The 22,428-nt window shown below is 36.1% G+C and overlaps 1 protein-coding gene across 3 annotated transcripts; it reads right to left on the reverse strand.

Moving 5' to 3' along the window:
- Window positions 1-373: 373 nt before the first annotated feature.
- Window positions 374-21,499, reverse strand: cry3a (cryptochrome circadian regulator 3a). 3 transcript variants are annotated; one of them, XM_051116769.1, is made up of 15 exons: window positions 21,320-21,499; window positions 18,064-18,236; window positions 11,924-12,032; window positions 11,611-11,753; window positions 10,419-10,603; window positions 9,960-10,048; window positions 9,478-9,618; window positions 8,672-8,983; window positions 7,615-7,766; window positions 5,583-5,785; window positions 5,307-5,399; window positions 4,342-4,458; window positions 4,131-4,217; window positions 2,568-2,731; window positions 374-2,471 (listed from the first exon to the last, which is right to left on the reverse strand). In XM_051116769.1, exons 2-15 carry the CDS (start codon window positions 18,219-18,221, stop codon window positions 2,451-2,453), a joined length of 1,974 nt encoding a protein of 657 aa, XP_050972726.1. In that variant the 5' UTR covers window positions 18,222-18,236; window positions 21,320-21,499; the 3' UTR covers window positions 374-2,450. The 3 variants fall into 3 exon arrangements, with proteins under 3 accessions (XP_050972726.1, XP_050972728.1, XP_050972727.1); XM_051116771.1 differs by having other exon boundaries at window positions 374-2,477; XM_051116770.1 differs by having other exon boundaries at window positions 374-2,480.
- Between the last annotated feature and the right edge of the window lie 929 nt (window positions 21,500-22,428).

A 22,428-nucleotide genomic window follows, 5' to 3' on the forward strand; every position in this document is an offset into this window, starting at 1 on the left:
TCTTGGATGACAAGGGGGTGAGTAAATTATTTGTGAATTGTTGTTCTGGAAGTGGACTTATCCTTTAATATAACTTCCGTTTGGGTGCTTTCGAGTTCGGGTCTCCATAAAAACCCATGTTAAAACGGGGTAAACGGGGTTCGACTGAATTGAAGCTTTCTCAATATAACTAAATATAAAAATGTGCGTAGGTTTACCGTTATATTATCAGTTTGGAAAATATGTCAATTAGACTAGAAACACCAGAGACCGGAAATGTAAAGCACCGCTCCATTTCGGTGAGAAAAAATAAAGTGGATATTTATAATTTTTGCAAGTTTTGTCATGTATAATCTGGTCAGACACACACAAAAAAAAGACTCAGAAAAACAAATCCAGTTTCAATCAGATTTACCTTTACAACTCTTTACAGACTTGAAGAACAATTTAGACTTGACGTCACATTTATTTCACAGAAAAGAAATAAAAAGAAAATTCAAACGAATGACTAATTCAGATGGGGAGAAAACAGAAATGGTTCACGTCTTCCACTGTGACAGAAACCAACTATAATAGCACAAAGATATTACAGTCAAAAAGCACTGAGGTTTCTACAATTGTCATATCAAAACATTCACATTAGAACTGAACACTTCTGCTGGTCAGCAAAAGCAATACAGATGTCACTGTGTCAAAGCAGATCCAGCTATACAAACACAAATTCAGACCCAATAGCTTTAGTCCAGTTTCAGTGAGAGGTTGCCAGATCACCATGATAAACAATCATACATTAACTGAAGGGTCCATATATTTATATACATGGTCTAGTTATGCACAATAGTCGTCATTAGAGCATGTGTTAGTGACACTGTAAACATTGGGGTGGATTTATCAGAAGTCTCAGTTGTGACTGATATTTGTTAATATTGAATTTTTTAATTTCTTGGCAATATGGTAGAAAACCAACAGTTAAATTAAAATATTTGGTTTGTAGGGGGGCATTTGGTATGAAGCATTTATGGCCAAATATTGATGTTAAATATTTTCAGAATCCTAATTATTGGTTACCTTCCCTGAGGAAAAACGATTGTAATTACTTTGGAAATTGGATTACTCTTACTTTATTCTTAAGTTATAGAAAGGAACATTATATATTGTAAAAAGGGCTGCAGCAGAATCATTATCACAGTGACAAAAAAAAAAAAGTTGTTAATAGTGAACATTTTGCATATTTTTGGAATGTCAATCAATGTCATGTTGTGATTAATACTGTCAGATGATGCTTTTGCTTTACCTGAACATGCACAAACAGATGAATTTATTTGAAATATTTAAGATTTATAAAATAAATCTGAGAAATGCTAAGAAATCTTAAGGGTCAGATATACAACAGGGTGTCTTCGATTTCCATACACTTCCTTCCTAAAGAACCGTAAAGGTTTATTTCATGGATGTACTGTAGTGTTCAATGTTGAACTAGGAAAATGTTGTTTTCCAGTGTCATTTCCTGGCTTTGGCAGAGTTTAAGTTGGCGTTTTTATCAGTGTTTAAGGCCTGACCGTGAAGATCAGCTGTCTGTGTGTGTCTGCCAAGCATGACAAAGAAAAAGATGCATTTGATGGGCAATAGTAGCCCATTTAGAAACATTCAAGAACCGCATTCCACTGCAGCTCTGTCCCTGATAATATTTACAAATGGGTTCAAGGTTAAAAACATGAATCAGTTAAGCAATATCATTTTACGTAGATGATTTCAAAATCTAGAAATCTTTAAACCTATTTTAAAATGTCAACTCTGCTGGTATTTAATATTTATTTACTTACATGTGGATTTTCTGAGTCAACACTAATACACTGAACTGGCAAGGAACGAAACACCAATATATAAAATATATACCTGTATAAATTTTTCTGTTTATAAAAAGTGGCACGTACACCACTCTACTGAGAATCAGTGAAACTGATCAATGAGATAATGTCAGAGAAAAATGTATAAAAGTGTGTTGTGATGGTTGTAGATGGTTCCAACCGATGGTTGGTGCTGGTGCCAACCAAACTGTAAAAATACTCACAAAGTCCTAGCTGCAATGAGTGTACAATGAAGCTCAGCTTTATCATACTTGATAAAAGCAGATAAATATATCCCACTATCAGTACATAAAACCCTACCCTGTGTAAAGATGAAACAAAGAGAAAGGGGTATGCCAAGGAAACAAGGAGAAATCTTTTTATGGTTGTTTTTGTCTGTCAATGGATGTAAAATCATTAACTTCTTTTTAGAGCAACTGAATTTCATTAAATGATAAAAATAAGTTTTCAGTTCACATTTTATATAAACTGAACATGTAAGAAAAAGAGATTGAAAAAGAAGGAAAAAATAGAAGAAAAAAACATGCTGAGTGAGTTGTTTTAAGGAAACCAGATTTAAAATCAGTCCCCTTTAGACTGCGTCTTGTTTTGAATCTGTTCTGTTCAGTACGATGATATGTCCATCTAACTCTTCTGGAAAAAGAAGAGAAAAATATCAATCTTAAATAGTGTATGATTTCTTAACATTTATACATTATAGATTTAATGAGTAGTATTTACCATACTCGACTGGTTCCCACTGGTAGCATGAACCGAAGTGACGTCTGCAATTTGCCGTTGTAACTTGTGAGAGGTGGAGAGGGTGTCATCATCACCATCAAGCTCTCGTTCCGACTCTCGCTCCCTTTTACCTGTCACGCTTCCTCCTGTGTGCAGCAAATGACCTGTTGAACACCATACAGAACATTGTAAAAATATAAAAACACAAATGCAGTGCCTTGCGAAAGTATTTATACCCCTTGTTTGTTTTTTTCACATTTAATGTTGCTTGCCTCATGTTGAACTGCTTTAAATTAATTTTCCCCACATTAATCTACATTCCATACACCATAATGACAAAACAAAAAACAGTTTTCTAATGTTGCAAATTAATTAAAAATAAAAAACTTCCATGATTCCATTGCATAAGTACTCAAACCCTTATCTGGGACAGCTGAAATTTATCCCAGAAGCATTCATATTGCTTGTAGATGTTACTACACTTTGAGTGAAGTTAACCTGTGGCAAATTCAAGTGAATGGGTATGATTTGGAAAATAGGATTGTGTCAAGCCACACATCTGGGGCAGAGTTCAGAAAAACTCTGCTACATTGAAGGTTCACAAAAGCATGTAGCCTCCGTTACCTTTAATGAAAGGAGTTTTGAACAACTAGGACTCTTCCTAGAGCTGGCCTCCTGGCCAAACTGAGCAATTGATGGAGAAGGGCTTTGGTTAGGCTAGTGACCAAGAACCTGATGGTCACTCTGGTTGAGATCCATGATCGTATGTGGAGATAACAGAAACTTACTGAAGGACAAACATTACTGCAACACATGAAAACACTTGGAATTTGCAACAAAGCACCTAAAGGACCCTCAGACTGTGAGAAACAAGATTCTCTGGTCTGATGAACCTCAATTCCAAGCATCATGTTTGAAGGAAACCAGGCACTGCTCATTACCTGCAGAGTACCATCCCAAAAGTAAATTGTGCTGGTAGCAGCATCATGCTGCGGGGCTGTTTTTCAGCAGCAGGGACTGAGGGACTCGTCGGAGTAGAAGAAAAGCTTAACGGTAAAATATTGTGATTAATACTGAGATTTAATGAAAACCCAGTCCAGAGTATTCAGAACCTCAGACTGGGCAAAAGGTTCACCTTCCAACAGTGGCAATGACCCTAAGCACACAGCAAGAGTGGCTTATAAACAACTCTGCGAATGTCCTTGAGTGGACCAGCCAGAGTCTGGTCTTGAACCCAATCAAATACTTCTGAAGAAACCTGAATGTGTGTAAGGGTATGAATACTTATGCAATGTAGTTATTTCAAGTTTTTTATTTTTAATAAACTTACAAAGTTGTGACAGTTCAGTTTTTGCTTTGACATTATGGTGTATGGAGTGTACAATGATGTGGGGGAAAAAATAATTTAAAGCAGTTTAACATAAGGCAGCAACATAAAAGGGGTATGAATACTTTTGCAAGGCACTGTATATACACACTGCCCTTATAAAGCAATGTTTTTAACTTTGGATATGTTGTGTTTATCTGCATGATACTGATGTAACACATTTCCATGTCTGTTACCTGAATGTTTTGGGCCTGCCATGTCATGTGAGACATTACACTTGTAAAGTCGACTGTTGTGCCCTGTGTCGGGCATGTGGTGGTATCCTGGAAAACAAGTAAGAGAAAAGGACTATGTGAGAAAACAAATCTTGTGCTGCTAATTCTGCTAATAATGATCATTCACACCGGTAAAACCATTAGTGTATTATATTAGTGTGAAAGGTGACACCTAATTGCTGCTGCTGTTGTTGCTGAATTCCACTTGGTCCCTGATGCTCTTCACTGTCAAAGTTCAGCAAAATACTTCCACTCCTGTTACTACTGGAACCACCCGATACAGCTGGTGCTTTTGAGATGTCAAAAAGTCAATTTATGTCACACCAGTATAAAGCACACGACATGGGAAAAAAAAAAAATATTTATTGTAGCCATGAATTAAGAATTTGTCCCCATGAATTAAAGCGATAGTTTAAAAAAAAAAGAAAATTCTGTCAATAATTACTCACCCTCATTTAATTCCAAACCCAGTAAGACCTTCGTTCATCTTCGGAACACAAATTAAGATATTTTTGAGGAAATCCAAGAGTTTTCTGACCCTACATTGACAGTAATGCAACTACTACGTTCAAGGCCCAGAGAGGTAATAAGGACATTGTTAAAATAGCCTGTGTGACATCAGTGGTTTAACCGTAATGTTATGAAGCAACGAGAATACTTTTTATGCAAAAAGAAAACAAAAATAATGACTTTATTCAACAATTTCAGTCTCTGCCATACCTTCAAGGGAGTAAGGACTCAGGAGCCTCGTTCTGAAAGCACGTTTGTTGAATAAAGTGCACAAAAAGTATTCTCGTAGCTTCACATAGTTAAGGCTGAACCACTTTTAACGATGTCCTTACTACCTTTCTAGACCTTGAACGTGTCAGTTGCGTTGCTTGTCAGGGCCAGAAAGCCCTTGGATTTCATCAAAAATGTAGTAAAAAAAAAAAAAAAGTAATTTTGTCTCAAGTCTCTTTGTCTTCAAAAATTAAAGATAAGCTCCTTGGTTTAGAAATATAATTGCTTTTAAGTGAGCCAACAATTATTAGCTTTTCTCAAAACATTTAAAAAAGCTGATTGGCTTAAAGCCATAGAAGTTGTCAATTCTTTGTCTGCAATCTCAAATACAGGGGGAAAAAATGAAATGATAATTACCTGGTGTATTGGTCCCGGACTGCTGTTCCCCTGGGGAGTACGCCATCCCATTTCCATTCCCATTGTGTGTGGATGGTACGGAGGCCAGAAGTCCTGGTAAAATAGAAAGCAGAATTATCTTCTACTGCTACAAAGCACCATTTTAGCATTTGCAGCACTTCCAACACTATTACTCTTCATTCAAATGCTGTTCTGTTTCATTCATCTGCATGTGAGGCATCTGTTTGCATATAAGACAGTTAGCTGCTTGCTAATAGAAGACACTGAAATTCTTGCCAAGTCCTCTGTAGCGTGAAAGTTGTTGGTAGATCTGCTTCATCCTCTCAATGTTGAGACGACTCGCTTCGGCGTGATTCACCATGGGTTTGGGGTAGTGGACACCGATGATGCACTTGGCAGCGGCCTGCACAGAGTCTGGGGCGTTCCACGGGTCGTAGATATATTTGGCAGGGAAACCTCTGAGAATAGGTAAATATCGTCTGAAAGAACAAAGAGAGATTAAACCACAGTCTCATCATAAACACGAAGAAGGTTATGCGAGAAGGTTATCGGGTTCCCGTGATTCAACAAGCAGGTACAAGAAGACTTTACAAGAAGCGTCAAGATTAATTTACAAGGATCTCAAAATGATATTTTCACACATTTACCTGTGTAATATCATAAATGTGAATCTATAGATATGTGCCAGTTTCGTACTACAAATAAAACTGTCAGCACAACACCATAACAACAAAAAACATGGAAAAGAACTGAAAAATTCAGGCTCTACTGAAATCAGGACTTGCATCTCTCCTCCAGGTCCCAGGGACAGAAAAGGCCACCTACCTAAGGCGCTCCACCTTACCAGAGCGTGGGGACGGAGGGCTGCAGGAGGCACGGCTTGCAGACATGCGGACGCAGTTTAAACAGGGCAACAGGTCCCGCCTGTGCTGAGAGACTACGGAGATTCCTACTACAACACGCATTAGAAAGCAGAGGCAGTGACCAGGCCCTCCCAATCCCTCCAGATCCAATGACACAGCACCCTCCCACAACCCCATCCCACCCGCTTCAACAAATCGAAACTCAGGGCTGAGTGAGAGGTTCAGGTTCGCTCCCTGCCCCTCGCACTGCCACTGATCGCTTTTGAGACGACAGTGATCCCAAGCCAAGGCAGAGAAACCTGCTAGCCGCCAAAGGAGAAACGCAGTATACTGTCCTCCGCTGCTGGGTGGCCCCCTCGTTTTGCCAAAAGAGACCAGAACCCTTTTGCCAGGAACAGTCACATCCTGCCTGAACAAGCAAAACGGCCAGAAGGACGTTACGTGTACAGAAGCATAATTGAGAAATTGCTGGATGAACTACGGGACGTGAGTGACTTCGATAGGACAGGGGTACGCTGAAGGCCAGGACTCTTGTTCTCTTGCACAGGCAGGGCTGCATTCAACGCCTACAGGGCCGCTAAACATTTCAAAAAGAGTCTGATAAGGAGGAGTTGTCCAGAGCTAGATTGAAGTGTTGGCTCTGGCTTTGGGCCCCACTTCCCATCATGCTCTCTGGGAAATGCAATGTGGCTCTCTATGCATTGAAAACAGGCCAGGCTTCGTATATACATTTCCCTACCAAGCGGTTAAAATCCCTTTTGATGAAACGAGATGCTACCGAGCTAAAGAACAGGCTACTGCATTTCCCGCTGATAAAGCTTCAAGCTTCAACCACATTCACAGCTAACAGGTTTCCAAATGCTTTGGCTAAGAATGGCTTTCGTCTTAAAAGCAATCAACCACAATTCACAAAGAGGAAAGGGAAAGCTGAACTTTTCACTCAATCCATGAGACGACCACACAGAAACACAAAAACATACAAGCTTTGGACTAACATGCGTATGAGCTATGGTAAATACGATGACAGCAATGTTTACAATCTGTTGCTCATGGGGACTATAATGAGGACAATGTGTAGGAAAAGTGCCAAAATCCTGGAATACCAAATTCTGGAACTGGAAAGCCTTAGATGGAAAAGTTAGACATAAAGAGACTACATGGAACAAGTTTGCTTTCTTGACTAATTGATGTTGGAAGTCATGTCTAGACCTCAACTGATTTTTTTATGCATCTCAGTCATATATTAAAAACAAATGCTACCATGTCAACTGTCTAAAATCCTCATGAACTTATGAAATTCTTTACATTGCACTTAGTTACTTAAAAAAAGTTCCTTCATTCTATTAAACTGTCCTTCTGTGAAGTTAATCCTTAATGCATTCAAGATTTTAAACAAAGGCGTTTAAGCGAAAGCAGGGTATTGCATTTTTAGGAACGTTACCAACCTAATGAAATCGCCGTTAGGGTCTGTGCGCCTGCCGAAACCCACTGGACAGTAGCAATGAAAGAACTGTTGAAAGAAAGAGCTACAGGAGAGCCACATCCAACTGCCTGCATTTACACTCCAGTCAGCATCCAATAGGAGCTCCTCGAACACCTGTCAATCATAACTACCATTACTCACCAGCCAATCAGAGATGGTGGTTATTAGCAGTCATTTAGAGCTATTAAAAATAGACTTTTACACTACAGTTCCAAAGAACTAAGAACAACCTAATTTTGAAGAAAAATTAAATGGAAATAAAATACCTCTACAACCACAGCTGATAAAAAGTAGGTCACTCTACTGTCATTGCTAATAATATTCAAGGTCTTTCAATTCAAATGTATCCATCCAGCCTATTTTTATATTCCTCTATATAACAGGGATCAGCAACCTTTCTGACATGAAGTGCCGTTTTTAAAGGTATAGTTCACCCAAGAATGAAAATGACCCCATTATTTACTCACCATCAAGCCATCCTAGGTGTATATGACTTTCTTCTTTCAGACAGTAAATCATAGGGTAATTTTCATTTTTGGGTGAACTATATCTTTAAATTTACTCTTCAAATTCTCATACACAATCCTTATTAAACATCGTCTTCATGTATTTAAAGTATTGTTCTGAAAACAAAATGGCAGACCACACACTGCATCATCGCCATGAGCACGAGTGTTACTGTGCAACTCAACTGCCCCACTTAGAGCAACCCACTGAAAGTGCAGCATGGATCAACCTGTTCTGGCTCAAATTGGCGTGGCTGAAACTAGTATTACTAGAATGTGTTGCACATGGATCCATGGCTCCACTCCGTGCTATTCAGTTAATAAAAAAGACTGTAAGAGGTATTTTATCATTCAGATTGACAACACTATTATATTTATAATATTTTTTTCTTTCTTGACTCCCTAGCACTCCCTTATAGTCCCCTGTGGCTCCCTGAACCCCAATTTTAAAATCTCTGCTCTATAAAATAAAAAAAAAAAAAAATAATTATATCCCATGTGTAAGAGATGCACCTTCATGCCCTCCTCCCAACTGATCCACAGGTCTCCACGAGTGAGAAAACAAGCGACAGCATGACGGGCCAGGTGGTGGATCCAGCCCTCCTGCCTCAGCTGGGTCATAATGGCATCAATCCATGGAAAACCTGTCTTAGCTTCAGCCCATTTGGCCAAAGCCTCTGGATTCTTGTCCCAAGGGATGCGTACACAAATTGGGTTGCCTTCCATCTTATCAAACCGTGGGTTGGAGGTGGCAGCAGTGTAGAAAAATTCCCTCCACAGCAGCTGACCGTAGAGGGAGAGTGGAGGAGTGCTGGTTTTCTTCACCTGCAAGAAGAATATCACACAAATTAAGATATTATATTTGTGTATACTTATTAAAAAAAGAAGATATTACCACATGGTGTAAATATACAGTTGAAGTCAGAAGTTGAAGTCAAAACAGTATTAAGAATCAACTGCATGTAATCTTTTGAACAAGATAACTACTGTTTTCTCTTCTGAACTATATGTAAATGTTTAATGTAAAATATCCTATTCAGGTCAGTACTAAATAAAAAATAACATGCATTTTGTATAATCTCTCTTATTTTGGTAAACTAACACTTTGAAGATTCTGCAAGGTGTATGTCAACTTTTGACCTCAACTGTACATATAGACCATTTTAGCTGAATTCTCAGCAAAAATGAACTATATAATTATTATACATGATATATACCATTATGGCACACCCCAAATCAATACACCCTTCTTAGAAAGTGAAATAATGCAAGGATATTTTGTTTATACACAAATGCATAGCGTAGAATCAAGTCTGTACCTTTCTGTAGAGGTCTGTGAGTTTGAAATAGAAGAGGCGGCAGGAGAGACAGCCGAAACGGAGGTAGGGACTCAGGCCAGTCGGACTGGCTAGCAAAGAGTTGGCATTCATTCTGGGTCTTTCAAAATTTGCAACCCAAGCCTGCAAAAACATTTAGGAGGGAAAAGTTAAAGTCTGGATTAATGAGCACATGATGCCGTACATGTTGGATTAACAATCTTACATTTTTTTGCTTGTAATTTTCACTTTTTATTTCTTACAGTTCTTTTAAAGATTGTTATACATTAACTTAAAGTATCATTTGAAATGTCCATCAATGCACCAATAACTCCAAAACTGGGCTAATAATTGCATATAGTGAAATTCATGGTTGTAAAAACACTTTCTGTTGTTTTTTTTTTTAGCTGTTAAACACCACGTGACATATGGCCACAGATAATCCGAGTTTGAGACCACTGCTGTACATCTATATATGATCACACCTTTCGCTCCAGATGCCTTTCAATCCTTGTTAATGCCTCCGTTTCACCTCCTGGCCAGACAGCAGAAGGTAGTCCCTCGATGTCAAATCCTGAGTCAAGGTAATGTAGGTTAAAAAAACAATACTAAACTTGCATAACTTGGAGGGTTCTTGTATTGCAGTTTATGAAACTCATGCATTAGTGTTAGGTCACAGGAAATGGATACAGATGTGTTAACATTTAGGTCAAGTCTACTTCATTTTTAACATGGTGTCATTTACTCAAGCTGTCAAAACCAAAACCAAACCAAAGTCAACAGATACCAGCAACTGTTACATACATTATTCAAAATATTTTCTTTTGTATTCAACAGAAGAAAGAAATTCATACAGGTTTGGAACAACATAAGGGTGAGTAAATGCTGAAAAAATTGTTTTGGCTGAACTATCCCTTTAAACTCTTTCATCTCATTCAGCTCACCTAGTTCTTCCAGCGACGGCACACCATATTTGTCTCCATGGTCTTCAGAGACAGGTGTGACACAGCACCCCATAATAGTGTTGGAGAGGGTTTCCACTGGCATCTCTGGTGGGTCCATTCGGCTGATCAGAGTCTGGAACCGTTTGTAGGTGAGGGGAGGCTGACCACCATTTAGTTCAATGATCCTGAAACGATGTGGAGGGTGACAGCAATTTCTAGATGTTCTTTCAAGAATTTAATGTTTAAAAACAACGATGCAGCTGACATTAGATATTAAACAGGTAGAGATAATTAAAGGGGTCCTATTATGCTCTTTTACAAAGTCTTGATTTTGTATTGGGGGTGTACTAGAACATGCTTTCATGCTTGGTGGTTCGAAGAATGCATTATTTTGAACATAATTTACATTATTACAATACATCTCTCCCAGCCTTGCACATAAGGCTCGATTAGTTCCGGGTTTAATGAAGGCCCGCCTTCATTACTGATTAGCCTAGCCTATTCTAGTGCAAGTTTATGCATTTAAAAAACGCTTGCGTTAAAAGTGAAGCTATCTACACTGTATGATGAATACATCTCTTACCACACACTGCACACATCTGTGGCGCGTTACAGCTCTGAAGCGGCCACTCTAGTCGATGCTTGTGTTTATATCCACCGTGCTGCGGCTTGCTGAAGCAGTTCTCCAAGCTGCATCGCTAAAATTAGGCTAATCCCCCACCTCGTCCCTACCCTCCCTCCAACAATTCGAATTTCCATGGGCGGGATTTAATTTAATGATATTCAAATGGACTGCACCGTGACATCATTGCATGCGGAAAACAAACGTTGTAGTCCAAAGGAGCCGTTCGTTGTAGTTCTTGAAAAGGGATTTTTTAAAAACTAAATATCTCCTTTTGGAGTGGAATTTGAGATTTGTAACTTTGTAAATCTTTTTTTATGAGTTTTAAGAGTGTCATTTTTAAAAATAAGTATATGTCAAACATGTTTCCTGAACTCTCCTCAAAAGGCCTTTGGTTGAACAGATGTTACTGTATCAGGCTTAGAGTGTTTATACTTTTTAGAGAAATTAACCTATAAATGGTTTACAAATAGTTGCACATTAAACAGGTATAGTAAACATCAATAAACCAGTATTTAAAAATCAAAAATGTAACATTTAGATTTAAGGAAATTATCTTATCAAGCTTACTTATCAAGGTTGTAAAGGGTGTGTGAGATCTTGACTATGACTTCAACCCCGGCCTCCATCGCAAGCTTTTTAATAGCTGCATCCCTCTCCTTCCCAAATGGTTCTGAGTCATACTCGAACGTCAACCTGGATATTTTCCATTCCTGCAAGAAAAGATCACAAACACTAGACAGTTGCTCAACAAATGCAATGCAGTGGATTAAACTGAAATGTGGCTTTCAGAAAGGATCATGAAATTAGACAAATGAAAGAAATAAAGAGGTTCTTTTTTATTCAAGGTCTGGTAGAAGTATTTTAAACTAAAGAATTTTACCTTGAAAAGGCGTGGAAAAACATTGGCTGGTTGACCTCGGATGACAAAAAGGCGGGAATTGAGTTTTCTTAGATTGGAATCAAGATCGTCCAGGCACTGCAGGAGAAATCTGTCAGGAAAGAATATAAAATTAAGTGTTTTAATTCTGCAGTAAAAAAGGTAAAGTCTAGCTAAACATACACTACCAAAAGTTTTTAGATTAATGTTTTTTAAAGAATTCTCTTCTGCTCACCAAGCCTGCATTTATTTGATTTAAAATACAGCAAATGCAGTAATATTGTGAAATATTTTTACTATTTAAAACAACTGCTTTTCATTTGAAACATTTTAAAATGTAAAAAGCTACATTTTTAGCATCATTACGCCAGTCTTCAGTATCACACGATCCTTCAGAAATCATTCTAATATGCTGATTTGCTGTTCAAGAAACTTTTACTATTATTACAATTATTATCATCAATATTTAAAACAGTTGAATACATTTTTTTTTCAGGATTCTTTGATGAATAGAAAGATCCAAAGATCAGCATTTATCTGAAATATTATAACATTATACACTATACCACTCAAAAGCTTGGAGTCAATTTTTTATTTTTTTAAAGAATTTATAGAAATTAATACTTTTATTTAGCAAGGATGATTTAAGTTGACCAAAAGTGTTGATAAAGACATTTGTATTGTTACAAAAGATTTCTATTTGTATTTTCTTTCCACCAATCAAGCCAGATCCACATTCATTGGACTGAGTCGAATACACCAATAAGCATATTTGTTTTATTTTTGTATTATTTTATTACATTTTAAGATCGTCTACATTAAATCAAATATATAGTCTACAGTGTAGAGACTAGATGGTACTGAAATGTCCTGATTTGACTTGACCAGGTACTGAAAGGTAATGAACTGCTGATCTAAAGCAAAACCCTGAGGCTTTAACTATTCTGCAAGCTGTCCCTCAAACCTACAGATGCTTTAAGTTTCCATTCACAAATCTGTTCATTCATGACCCGTTTAAAATGTTACAAGCTTAACTGCTATTTCCTCTCCACACATCTGCCTTACTAGCTGAGGGGAAATTAAGTACAAGAGCCTTTACTGAGAAACACTGCTATATAAATAAATCAGCAGATTACACTTGGTGGACATGGACAATCATTTTTGTTCTCACTTAAAAATAAATTAAAACCGTCAAAGGTATGTTATTTAGTTAAGATATAATACTATAAGAAGATTTTATTTTATCTTTATTTTATTTAAAATGAAAAATAGATTTTTTGTATTTAGATTTTTCAATATTTAACATAAAAGGCGATTAATATTTAACAAATCAAATGTGATGTTTTAACTTTAACTGTGCAAGGTCTTTAACATTTAACAAGTTAAAGTAACTTTAACAAGTACTTTAACATTTTTTTCCCCTGACATTCCCCTGGCATAACCCTTTGTACCAGACCAGTAATTACGAGTTGGCAATCATGTCCACCTAAAAACAGTAGACAATTTTGTATATAAAAAAATATGAGCACAGAGCGAACACGGCAGAAGTTTCCAACAGACCTGCTGTCACGGTAGGCTTCCTCCACAAAACATTTTGTTCTTTCATTAATGAGGTTATAGTATTTATCGGAAAGGCCCGCCCGACCTTCTACCTGTGTCTGTTATTTGGTCCTACAGTCCTGACTGAGCCCAAAGTCAGACTGTCTGCAACCAAAGCCCTGATTAGAGACCAGACAGGGACAAAGCTCCCTATGCTCCAGATACTGGCTGACCGGTCGACACACTAACACGCACAACTCCACCAACACGCACATATAAACGCACACACGGACTCCATTAAGAAATTTTAAAAGAATGAGACAGAATACAAAAACTAATAGCTACTGGGAGCACAAGAAAGAAAAACTCAAACCTAATTTTCAAAACTCTGCCCTGTCATACATTATTCCTTATGTAACTGTCCTGGCCTAGATTTGCAGTGCGCATGGTCTCCACCACTGGAGGGCATAAAATTAGCCCAGTGACCTCTTTTCAACCACAACAACATTCTCAGCACCCAGTCTGCGAAAAGAGCACACATATCCGTGTATTTCCGTTCCCCCAGATCATGTGAAAACGGCCGTGAGGCAATAAAAGGCTCAGTCTTTTAAAATCAAGTCTACAATTCAATTACTGGCGATGACGACTACTGAAAAACTATTCTAGGAAACCAAGATAGAAAGTTATGGGCTACTGTTCACATTATCAGATTCTACACAAAACTAACTAGGTACACATTCCTCATCCGTTAAGGTAGATAACGTGCTGAATTTCAGCAAAAGCAAATAAATTAGGTCTGTTTCACAGATGAATTCAATTAATGAGTTCAATTACTACTTTAACTGATTAAATGTATACTTTGATTGCCACTGAATGCAATTACGTCAAAGCTGGATTTGTTTGATTAAATTATGGTACAACAGTCATACTGTCAAATATAATTGCAATTTAAACTGTTTTCTATTTTAATAATATTATTTTAAAATGTAATTTATTCTCATGACAGCAACTGTATGGTACTCCAATCTTCAGTGTCACATGATCCTTCAGAAATCAGAAAGTAATATTTATTATCAATGAAGAAAACAGTGCTGCTGAATATTTTAGTGGAAACCATAACACCAGAATTATTTAGTGAATAGAATGTTCAAATGAACAGCATATATTTAAATATAAGTCATTATAAATGTAACATTAAAAACGTCTTTACTGTCACTTTTGGTCAATTTGATGTGGCCTTGCTAATTGTAAGTAATAATTTCTTACTGACAACATATCTTTGACTAGCAGTATGAAAGTAAGAGAGCTGCCATAGGACATAAATTGAAATACAGCACACTGGTATTGAATAACAGGTCATTAATTGCTAAAGAACCATTACAATCTTGAGGATATATGTACACTACCAGTCAAAACATTTTGAACAGTAAGATTTTTAATGTTTTTTAAATGTCTAAAGCCTCTTTTGCTCACCAACTCTGCATTTATCTGATCCAAAGTACAGCAAAAAAATTTTTAAATATTTTTACTATTTAAAATAACCATTTTCTGTTTGAATACATTATAAAATGTAATTTATTCCTGTGATTTCAATGCTGAATTTTCAGCATCATTACTCACAAAGTCCTTCAGTAATAATTCTAACATTCTGATTAGCAGTTCAAGAACCATTTATTATTATTATTACTACTACTATTATTATTATTATCAATATTTAAAAATCTAGTACTTTTCAGGATTATTTGATTAATAGAAAGATCCAAATATCAGCATTTATCTAAAATAAAAAGGTTTTGTAACATTATACACTGTACCATTCAAAAGCTCTGTGTTAGTGTAATTTTTTTGGAAAGAAATTTTGAAGAAATGATAAAGACATTCATAATGTTAAAGATTTCTATTTCAGATAAATGCTGTTCTTCTGAACTTTCTGTTCTACTAAGCTGTTTTCAACGTAATAATAAATGTTTTTTGAGCAGAAAATCAGAATATTAGAATGATTTCTGAAGGATTGTGATTGGAGTAACGATGCTAAAAATTCAGCTTTGAAATCACAGGAATAATAAAGCCTCAAGAAGCTTCACAGGGCTTATTGCTTTTATAAAACGGTTATTCCATATGCGTAGTAAGGTTTTACTAAATAAAACAGAGCAAATAAAGTGTAATGATATCAGTAAAAAAAAAAAACAATGTAGTTCCTCAGAAACAGTTGTGGTTGCAACAAAGTTGTTGCCAAGCAACACACAGAAGTAAAAAAAAGGTGTATGTTTATAGAGTAATTTACAACAGCTTAGAAAGTGGCTCAAGTGATTTTAAACCGTAAAAATACTTTATACTTTTACTGTTAATGCTGTACTTTGGATCAAATAAATGCAGGCTTGGTGAGCAGAAGAAACTTCTATAAAAAAACATTAGAAATCTTACTGTTCAAAAACTTTTGACTGGTAGGGTGTATAGTCTAGATAGGGAGGGGTAATGAAAATTGGATGCTGGAATGGCAAAAATAGACAATGCTGCTTCAGTAATGCTTCTGCTGCACATGCAGTATAAATACTGTTATGGGTGCATAAAAGGAACATTGTGTCTGCCGCTTACTGTACATGCTGCAGATACAAGATGCGTAACCCAGCTACTCCAGTTTTGCATCTCAAGTCAACACTAATTAGTATGTCAGTGTTATGCGAATGTCATAACATTCCCAGAGCATGGTAACAAGAACCAATAACAATAATTATTAACTCAATCGGTTACATCGGTTTTATGTGTCATCAGTTCACTGAATGACTGCTAATTGTATAGTGCATGGCATCAAGTATATATTTGACACGATGCACTGACATGGAGTAACATGTCTCTCGAGGGTGTAATAATGTAGTGTACTAAATGAAGTGTGCATGACAGCAGCGAGGACAAAATCCTAACAGCAGCTAACTCATTTACACCACTATTTTTAAAGGCGATTTAGAGCAGACACCAGTGTGGCCTGCAATCTCCCTGCATTAGTACCTAAACTTGGTGCTCAACAGGTGTTTTAAGTAAGTCTGCAGAGGCCATCTGAACACCGCAGCTGACAATGACAAATCCAGTCACAGGTGCTTCATCTTTTAATCTGGTGAATTAGCGCTCTTTAACATTCAGTCAGATCACACTGTATCCATTCAGTGGGTGAGAAGAGCTGAATGACAAGCTCTGTGACCAGACTGTCTGATTGCCTTCTGAGAGCGAAGCATCTGCTGGTCTGCAACTCGGCCTACTTTCCTTCGAAATGACTGTATCGATATGCATACGTGTCCATGTGGTTAGATTACTTCATGTGTGGGTATTCACCGGTTTAAAATAGAAAAATATCAGACTGCTCAGTGCTCACATCCCATGGTAGTAAAAATCTGAGATCCTTATAGTGAAAGCAACAGAGCTCAAATGGAGCATTTCTAAAATGTAAGCATTGTGTAAATCAGCAGTTCTCAACTGGTTTTGCTTCAGGACGCCAAATTTACAGTATTAAATCAACCTAATTCTAAAATTGTTTACGCTACAACCTTAAATGTTCATTGAAAACTGATAATATTACTAAGACCCAGTAATATATTGCCTACAATAACCCATTTTGGGCCATCACCCAACATTTAATAAGCATTGAGGAAATCTGAGATCAAAAGAGAATATTTCTGTTTCTATAAAAATGCCACTGCATCAGCTGATAATGAGGCTGCACCATTATAATCACTGCAGGCAGGATGTGACTGTAAAAGGATGCAAACATGCAAACGTTTTACAACACGGTAATCAAATCTTTTGTTTAATCTTTATTAAAGCAACATGTCATGACTTTGCCCCGTCTTGTTCTACAGTTGGAACAACCTGCAATAGTATATTGCTTATACAGTCATCAAATTGTGTCAACTCGTATTTCAGGTTTACGCAACAATAGGGTTCATTTTTACAGGAACAGAATGTACACAAATATACAAATGACCTCAATATCAGTTTCTGACCCGTATTCAAATGTAAACAACATAAAGTGACATACGATGGTAGATCAAAAAGTGATTGTGATTAAAAAAGAAGTACCAGCTAAATGACAAGTATATAATGGGTGTGAATAAGAAAAACCTTTAACTTCAGCAAGGTTCCTTGTACTTGTTTTACAAGTCAAGGCTACTCAGGAATTTTAAGTTGCGAAACATATCACAATAAAACATAGATAGGGATAGTTTTTGTTTTTAGTTGCACCCACATTGAGCGCATATTAAATAGTGACTGTGTCTGTACTGTTTAGTGGCATATGATGAGTTTATTTCCAAAAAGAGATAACTGTTTGTTTTTTTTTTACATTTTTCAAAAGCATGTTTTTAATTATTTTATCATGTTTTCATTGTTAGTTTGTCCTATTGTTTTAGTTATTTTTACTTACTCAAAATAACCCAACTGCAGTTTGATTGAGATTAACTAGAACACACAATAAAAAAACATTTATATGTTTTTGCAAATGAACTCTTCATATTTTGCGTACATTAGGCACTTCAATGAGGTCATGTACACTTAATGTCTTTCAGTCATTTCTGGATAATCATAACTCATATTTCTAAAACAACTGCACCCACCTCCACCTGTTGACCCCAAGGTTGGACGACCCAGCGAACCAGGGATCCAGGAAGTAGACACATCGAACAGTGTCTGCCCCACGTACTGCCTCCTGAAGTGCAGGGTTGTCATGGAGACGGAGGCCCTTCCGGAACCAGTGGATGGAATTTGGGGCCATGTTCACTGAGTCACCCTACAAACAAATAAATAATGTAATCAGGACAAATACATTCATTCTGGAGGCTGCTGATTAACTGGAGAGGACGTCATTCGCAGTGGTTTTCATGTTTTTAAAGAGCAAAATAATAAATGAAATGAAAAGCCTTAAAACAAAAACATATGAAACTTTTTTTGAATTATACCCTCATTAAACACTGTGAAAAGTGGCCTTACCAGACATTAAAAAAAATAATAAATTCTCCAAGTACTTCAGAATCTCATTCGTAACATCATACTGTTGCCATCACAATTTAAACATAACTGATCGTACTGTCTGTGAGACTTTTCTTTTCTTATTTTACACACATTAAAATCATAATCTCTTACATTGATACAGTAAAAATGGGTTGTTTTTGCTCAAAGACCATTTTATATAGATTTTAATCTTTTTTTTTGTTCATTTTCCCATTCATAACAGAGCAATCCTCTAAATCTGGACTTCATTCTGAACAGTCATTCTGTGACATTCAATTCTTGGCTCTTCCTCAGACTCTGGATGCGTGACGTCTACACTGGACTTAATACCGTCATATATGTCAATGCCATACTGTCTCTTATGAGTAACATGACATTCATAGAAACCTACCTGTCAATCATCAACATGTCTTAAAACCCCCGCTCAAAAACAACACATTAAAAAATGGTAAAAAAACAAACAAAAAAAAAAACAACAGCTGTAGTTGTAAGAATTTTACTGTAAAAAAAATACAGCAGCAACGTTTTAGGTTTTACGGTTTTAACTTAAATTTACATTTAAATACCATCATTTCATTAACTGATATAATGTTAATATACCAACTTAATGAAGTACTGAAATCTGTTTTGTACATTTGTAATACACTGATAACCACCAAAAGCAGGTAGTAATGAGAAAGTCACATGACGAACCAAAGCCCATCACAAGCAGCTTTTAAATATTAACATATATAGAAGGTGCACAGTGTCATTCACACAAACACTGAACACCATTGTGGTAACACACATAAAACTGAAATAACGCAATAAAAATGTATTTAACAACATTAGATGTAACATACAACCCTAACGTACAAAAACAAACAACAGTGATAATAAACAATAAAAATTGTTTTAAATAACAGTGTTATTTAAAAAATAAATCATCAAATTTTTAAATGTAACGCAGGGAATTCAATGAATGTCAATTTACGGTTATTATTTTTCACTTCCAAAAACGGTGTACTACCGTGAGATTACATTTAACGTCCAATACAGTTTTTCACCATATATAGTAAGAGAAACTTACCGTTAACCATTTAACAGGTTTTTACTGTAGCATTTTTACTGTCTTTAACCGGTAAATTCACTGTCATTTTTACAGTGAACCATCACACACACATACAGACTAAGTGGTCTCAAGGAGGCAGAGGACTTATCTTGATTTATCTACTGTATATGCAAAGTTAAGCCTCTGTCTCTGAGACAACTTATCAGTTGTCTGTGCCCTGGGAATTACAATAGGCCACCTCTACCTGGGATTGATCCAGCAACTTGTGCTGTCAGCCCATCTGCTACAACTGTCCAGCATGTGCACAAAATTATCAAAGGTCACGACTTATTATTTATTTATTTATTTATTTTTATTATTTATTTATTTTTTATATTTTAGCCAACAAACCCACATTAATAATATTTGGGAGTACTAAGAAGACAAAAACTGAAATTTATGCATAATGACATCAAAGCACAAATGTTAAAGCTAATGAAAAATTGCTGGAAAATAAATATAATAGCTATTACAGGACTACTGTACCACTACATATTAATTTCCATGCAATCCCAGTTTATCACACTTTACTTAAAAAATCCATCCTATATACCACCCACCATACTGTCACAACAGGGTTTGTTTAAGGATTTTTTTTCATGCATTTGGCAATTTTTGGGCTATTTTGCTTCCATAACATTATCAAAATACACATTTTAAGTGCTTATTACAATTTTATGTATTTGTGTCTGTAGATTTCAAATAGAATACATATTTTTAAAGGCTAGTTTCTCAGATTATTTTCTCATGCACTGAGCAAGAAATCTCCACTTCAGTAGCACTTACTGTACATAAACAAAACTTCAATATTCTAAAAGCTTTTAGAGTAGGGTTTTTTTCTTTATATAATTCTCCTGATATATAGCACAATTTATTTAAAATTGTATTTAAAAATATTTTTTCCTGGCTGTTTTGTTTGCATTTTTTGCAATTATATTTTTCAGGCAGAGATTTGGTACAGGACTGTTCTGGAAATGTATGAGAATTAGTGCCTACAAATTAAACAATGTAGCATTTGCATATTAAACACAACATTTCATATAAACTATAATACAAAACAATAGTACACAAGTATGTATTAGTTAAAAATATACCTTAGTCACCTTGTGATATCTTGTCTAAAATATACTTTTACCTGATGGTGTACTGCAAATTTGACCTACCTGTTTAAGATGGTCTACCAGTAGTTAGTATACTGGTAACTGTCAATTACAACATCTCAAAAAGAAGAAGAATACACTACCAATTGCACCTACAAACAACCCTCAAAAATGATGCTGTGAGTAGGAAAGGCAGGTCAGATTGTCATAACTCTACTCATCTCATATTACCATTCATAACAAAGTAACCACAAAGACTGGTACATATAACATTAGTGATCAAAACAAACAACTTGCATTATGCACAAAATAGGGCATGAATAGTTTTGCCTTACACTAAAACACCTTTTAATGTGGTGCGCAACACTGGTCCGCAGACATACTAAAAGCATCCTGGAGTAGAAATTAGGTCAATTCCAAGTAGGTGAAACTGGCGAGACATTGTAGTTAGAGCTAATGTATAAATTCCGGTTTATTCGCTACGTCCCCTAAACTAAAATAAGATATTCAAAAGAACAACACGGAGACAAATATTAGAGAAACATCGGAAAAAACTTCATTAGGAAAACAAACGTGGGAAATGGGGTCACCGGCGTACGTTATGTAACGCGTTTTTTTTACAAGGCAATAAAAAAGCCTACAGGAACAAAATACACGGTTTAAACGCATTACCTTTAACCGTTATGTCAGTCCCGAAGACAGGATCATCTCTTCTCACGATTTAGCGAGATTCTCACAGCTCAAAAACTATACCGTCCCCCGAATCGTTCTGACGCACACACGGTCAACTTGACTTCATGAGACGCTCATGCGCCGCGCCTGTTTGGTTGTCTGCTCTTGTGTTCAACGCGACGCTCTCAATGTGGATTTCCTAGTGAGCGAAATGGCGCTTCTGATTGGTCGATACGAGATCACGGGGTACGTGGACGCTCACGTTTGAGAAGCATGGAATAATGAGAGACGTGGTTGAGCTGACGGTGATGATGAGTTGACCTGTGTTTATTGAACAGATAAGCAGTTTGAAATATCGAAAAAATGATAGTACAGACTACTTACTGATATCTGTTTGAAATGACAGATATTTGTATCTATCTCATATATTTCCACTGACACCCTTTTGTTTGTTTGTACCGTCAAAAATGTTGCTTGTTATCGATTTTACTTATTTGTTATGTTTTATTGATTAGGTAATTTAATAGTATGAGAACTAACTCATCATTTTACAAATTATGGTTGATATTTATTACGCCTGTATTTCTAGTCACAGGTTTTGCCTTTTAATGTACATTTCTATAAATATATTAACAGACTGAGACTGGAATTTTGCATTTCCATGTACACTACCATCCAAAAGTTTTTGAACAGTAAGATTTATGTTTGTTTGTTTTTTTTAATAAGTCTCATCTGCTCGCCTGCAAGTATTCGATCCAAAAAGTACAGCACTATTTTTTTTACTATTTAAAATAACTGATTTCTTTTCGAAAATATTTTAAAATGTAATTTATTCCTGTGATTTCAAAGCTGATTTTTTAGCATCATTACCCCAGTCACATGGTTTTTCAGAAATCATTCTATATTCTGATTTGCTGCACAAAAACATTGATTATTACTATGTTAAAAACAGCTGAGGTTTTTCAGGTTTATTTAATGAATAGAAGGTTCAGGAGAACTGTATTTATCTGAAATAGAAATTGTTTTGTAATGTTATATTTTTTTATCATCACTTTTGATCAATTTAAAGCATCCTTGCAAAGTAGAAATATAAATTTTCTATAATTTCT

This window comes from Labeo rohita, chromosome 8 (assembly GCF_022985175.1).
Source record: "Labeo rohita strain BAU-BD-2019 chromosome 8, IGBB_LRoh.1.0, whole genome shotgun sequence".
NCBI classification, from domain to species: domain Eukaryota; kingdom Metazoa; phylum Chordata; class Actinopteri; order Cypriniformes; family Cyprinidae; genus Labeo; species Labeo rohita.

Bases quoted from the DNA above. Each gene is read 5' to 3' on its own strand.
- cry3a (XM_051116769.1), bottom strand. From the start codon at position 18,221: ATGGCCCCAAATTCCATCCACTGGTTCCGGAAGGGCCTCCGTCTCCAT. The intron at 11,754-11,923 runs GTAAAATTCTTT...CTTTTCTTGCAG, and splicing joins TTTTTCCACGCCTTTTCAAG to GAATGGAAAATATCCAGGTT. The intron at 9,619-9,959 runs GTGTGATCATAT...ATGTTTTTGCAG, and splicing joins AAAGGCATCTGGAGCGAAAG to GCTTGGGTTGCAAATTTTGA.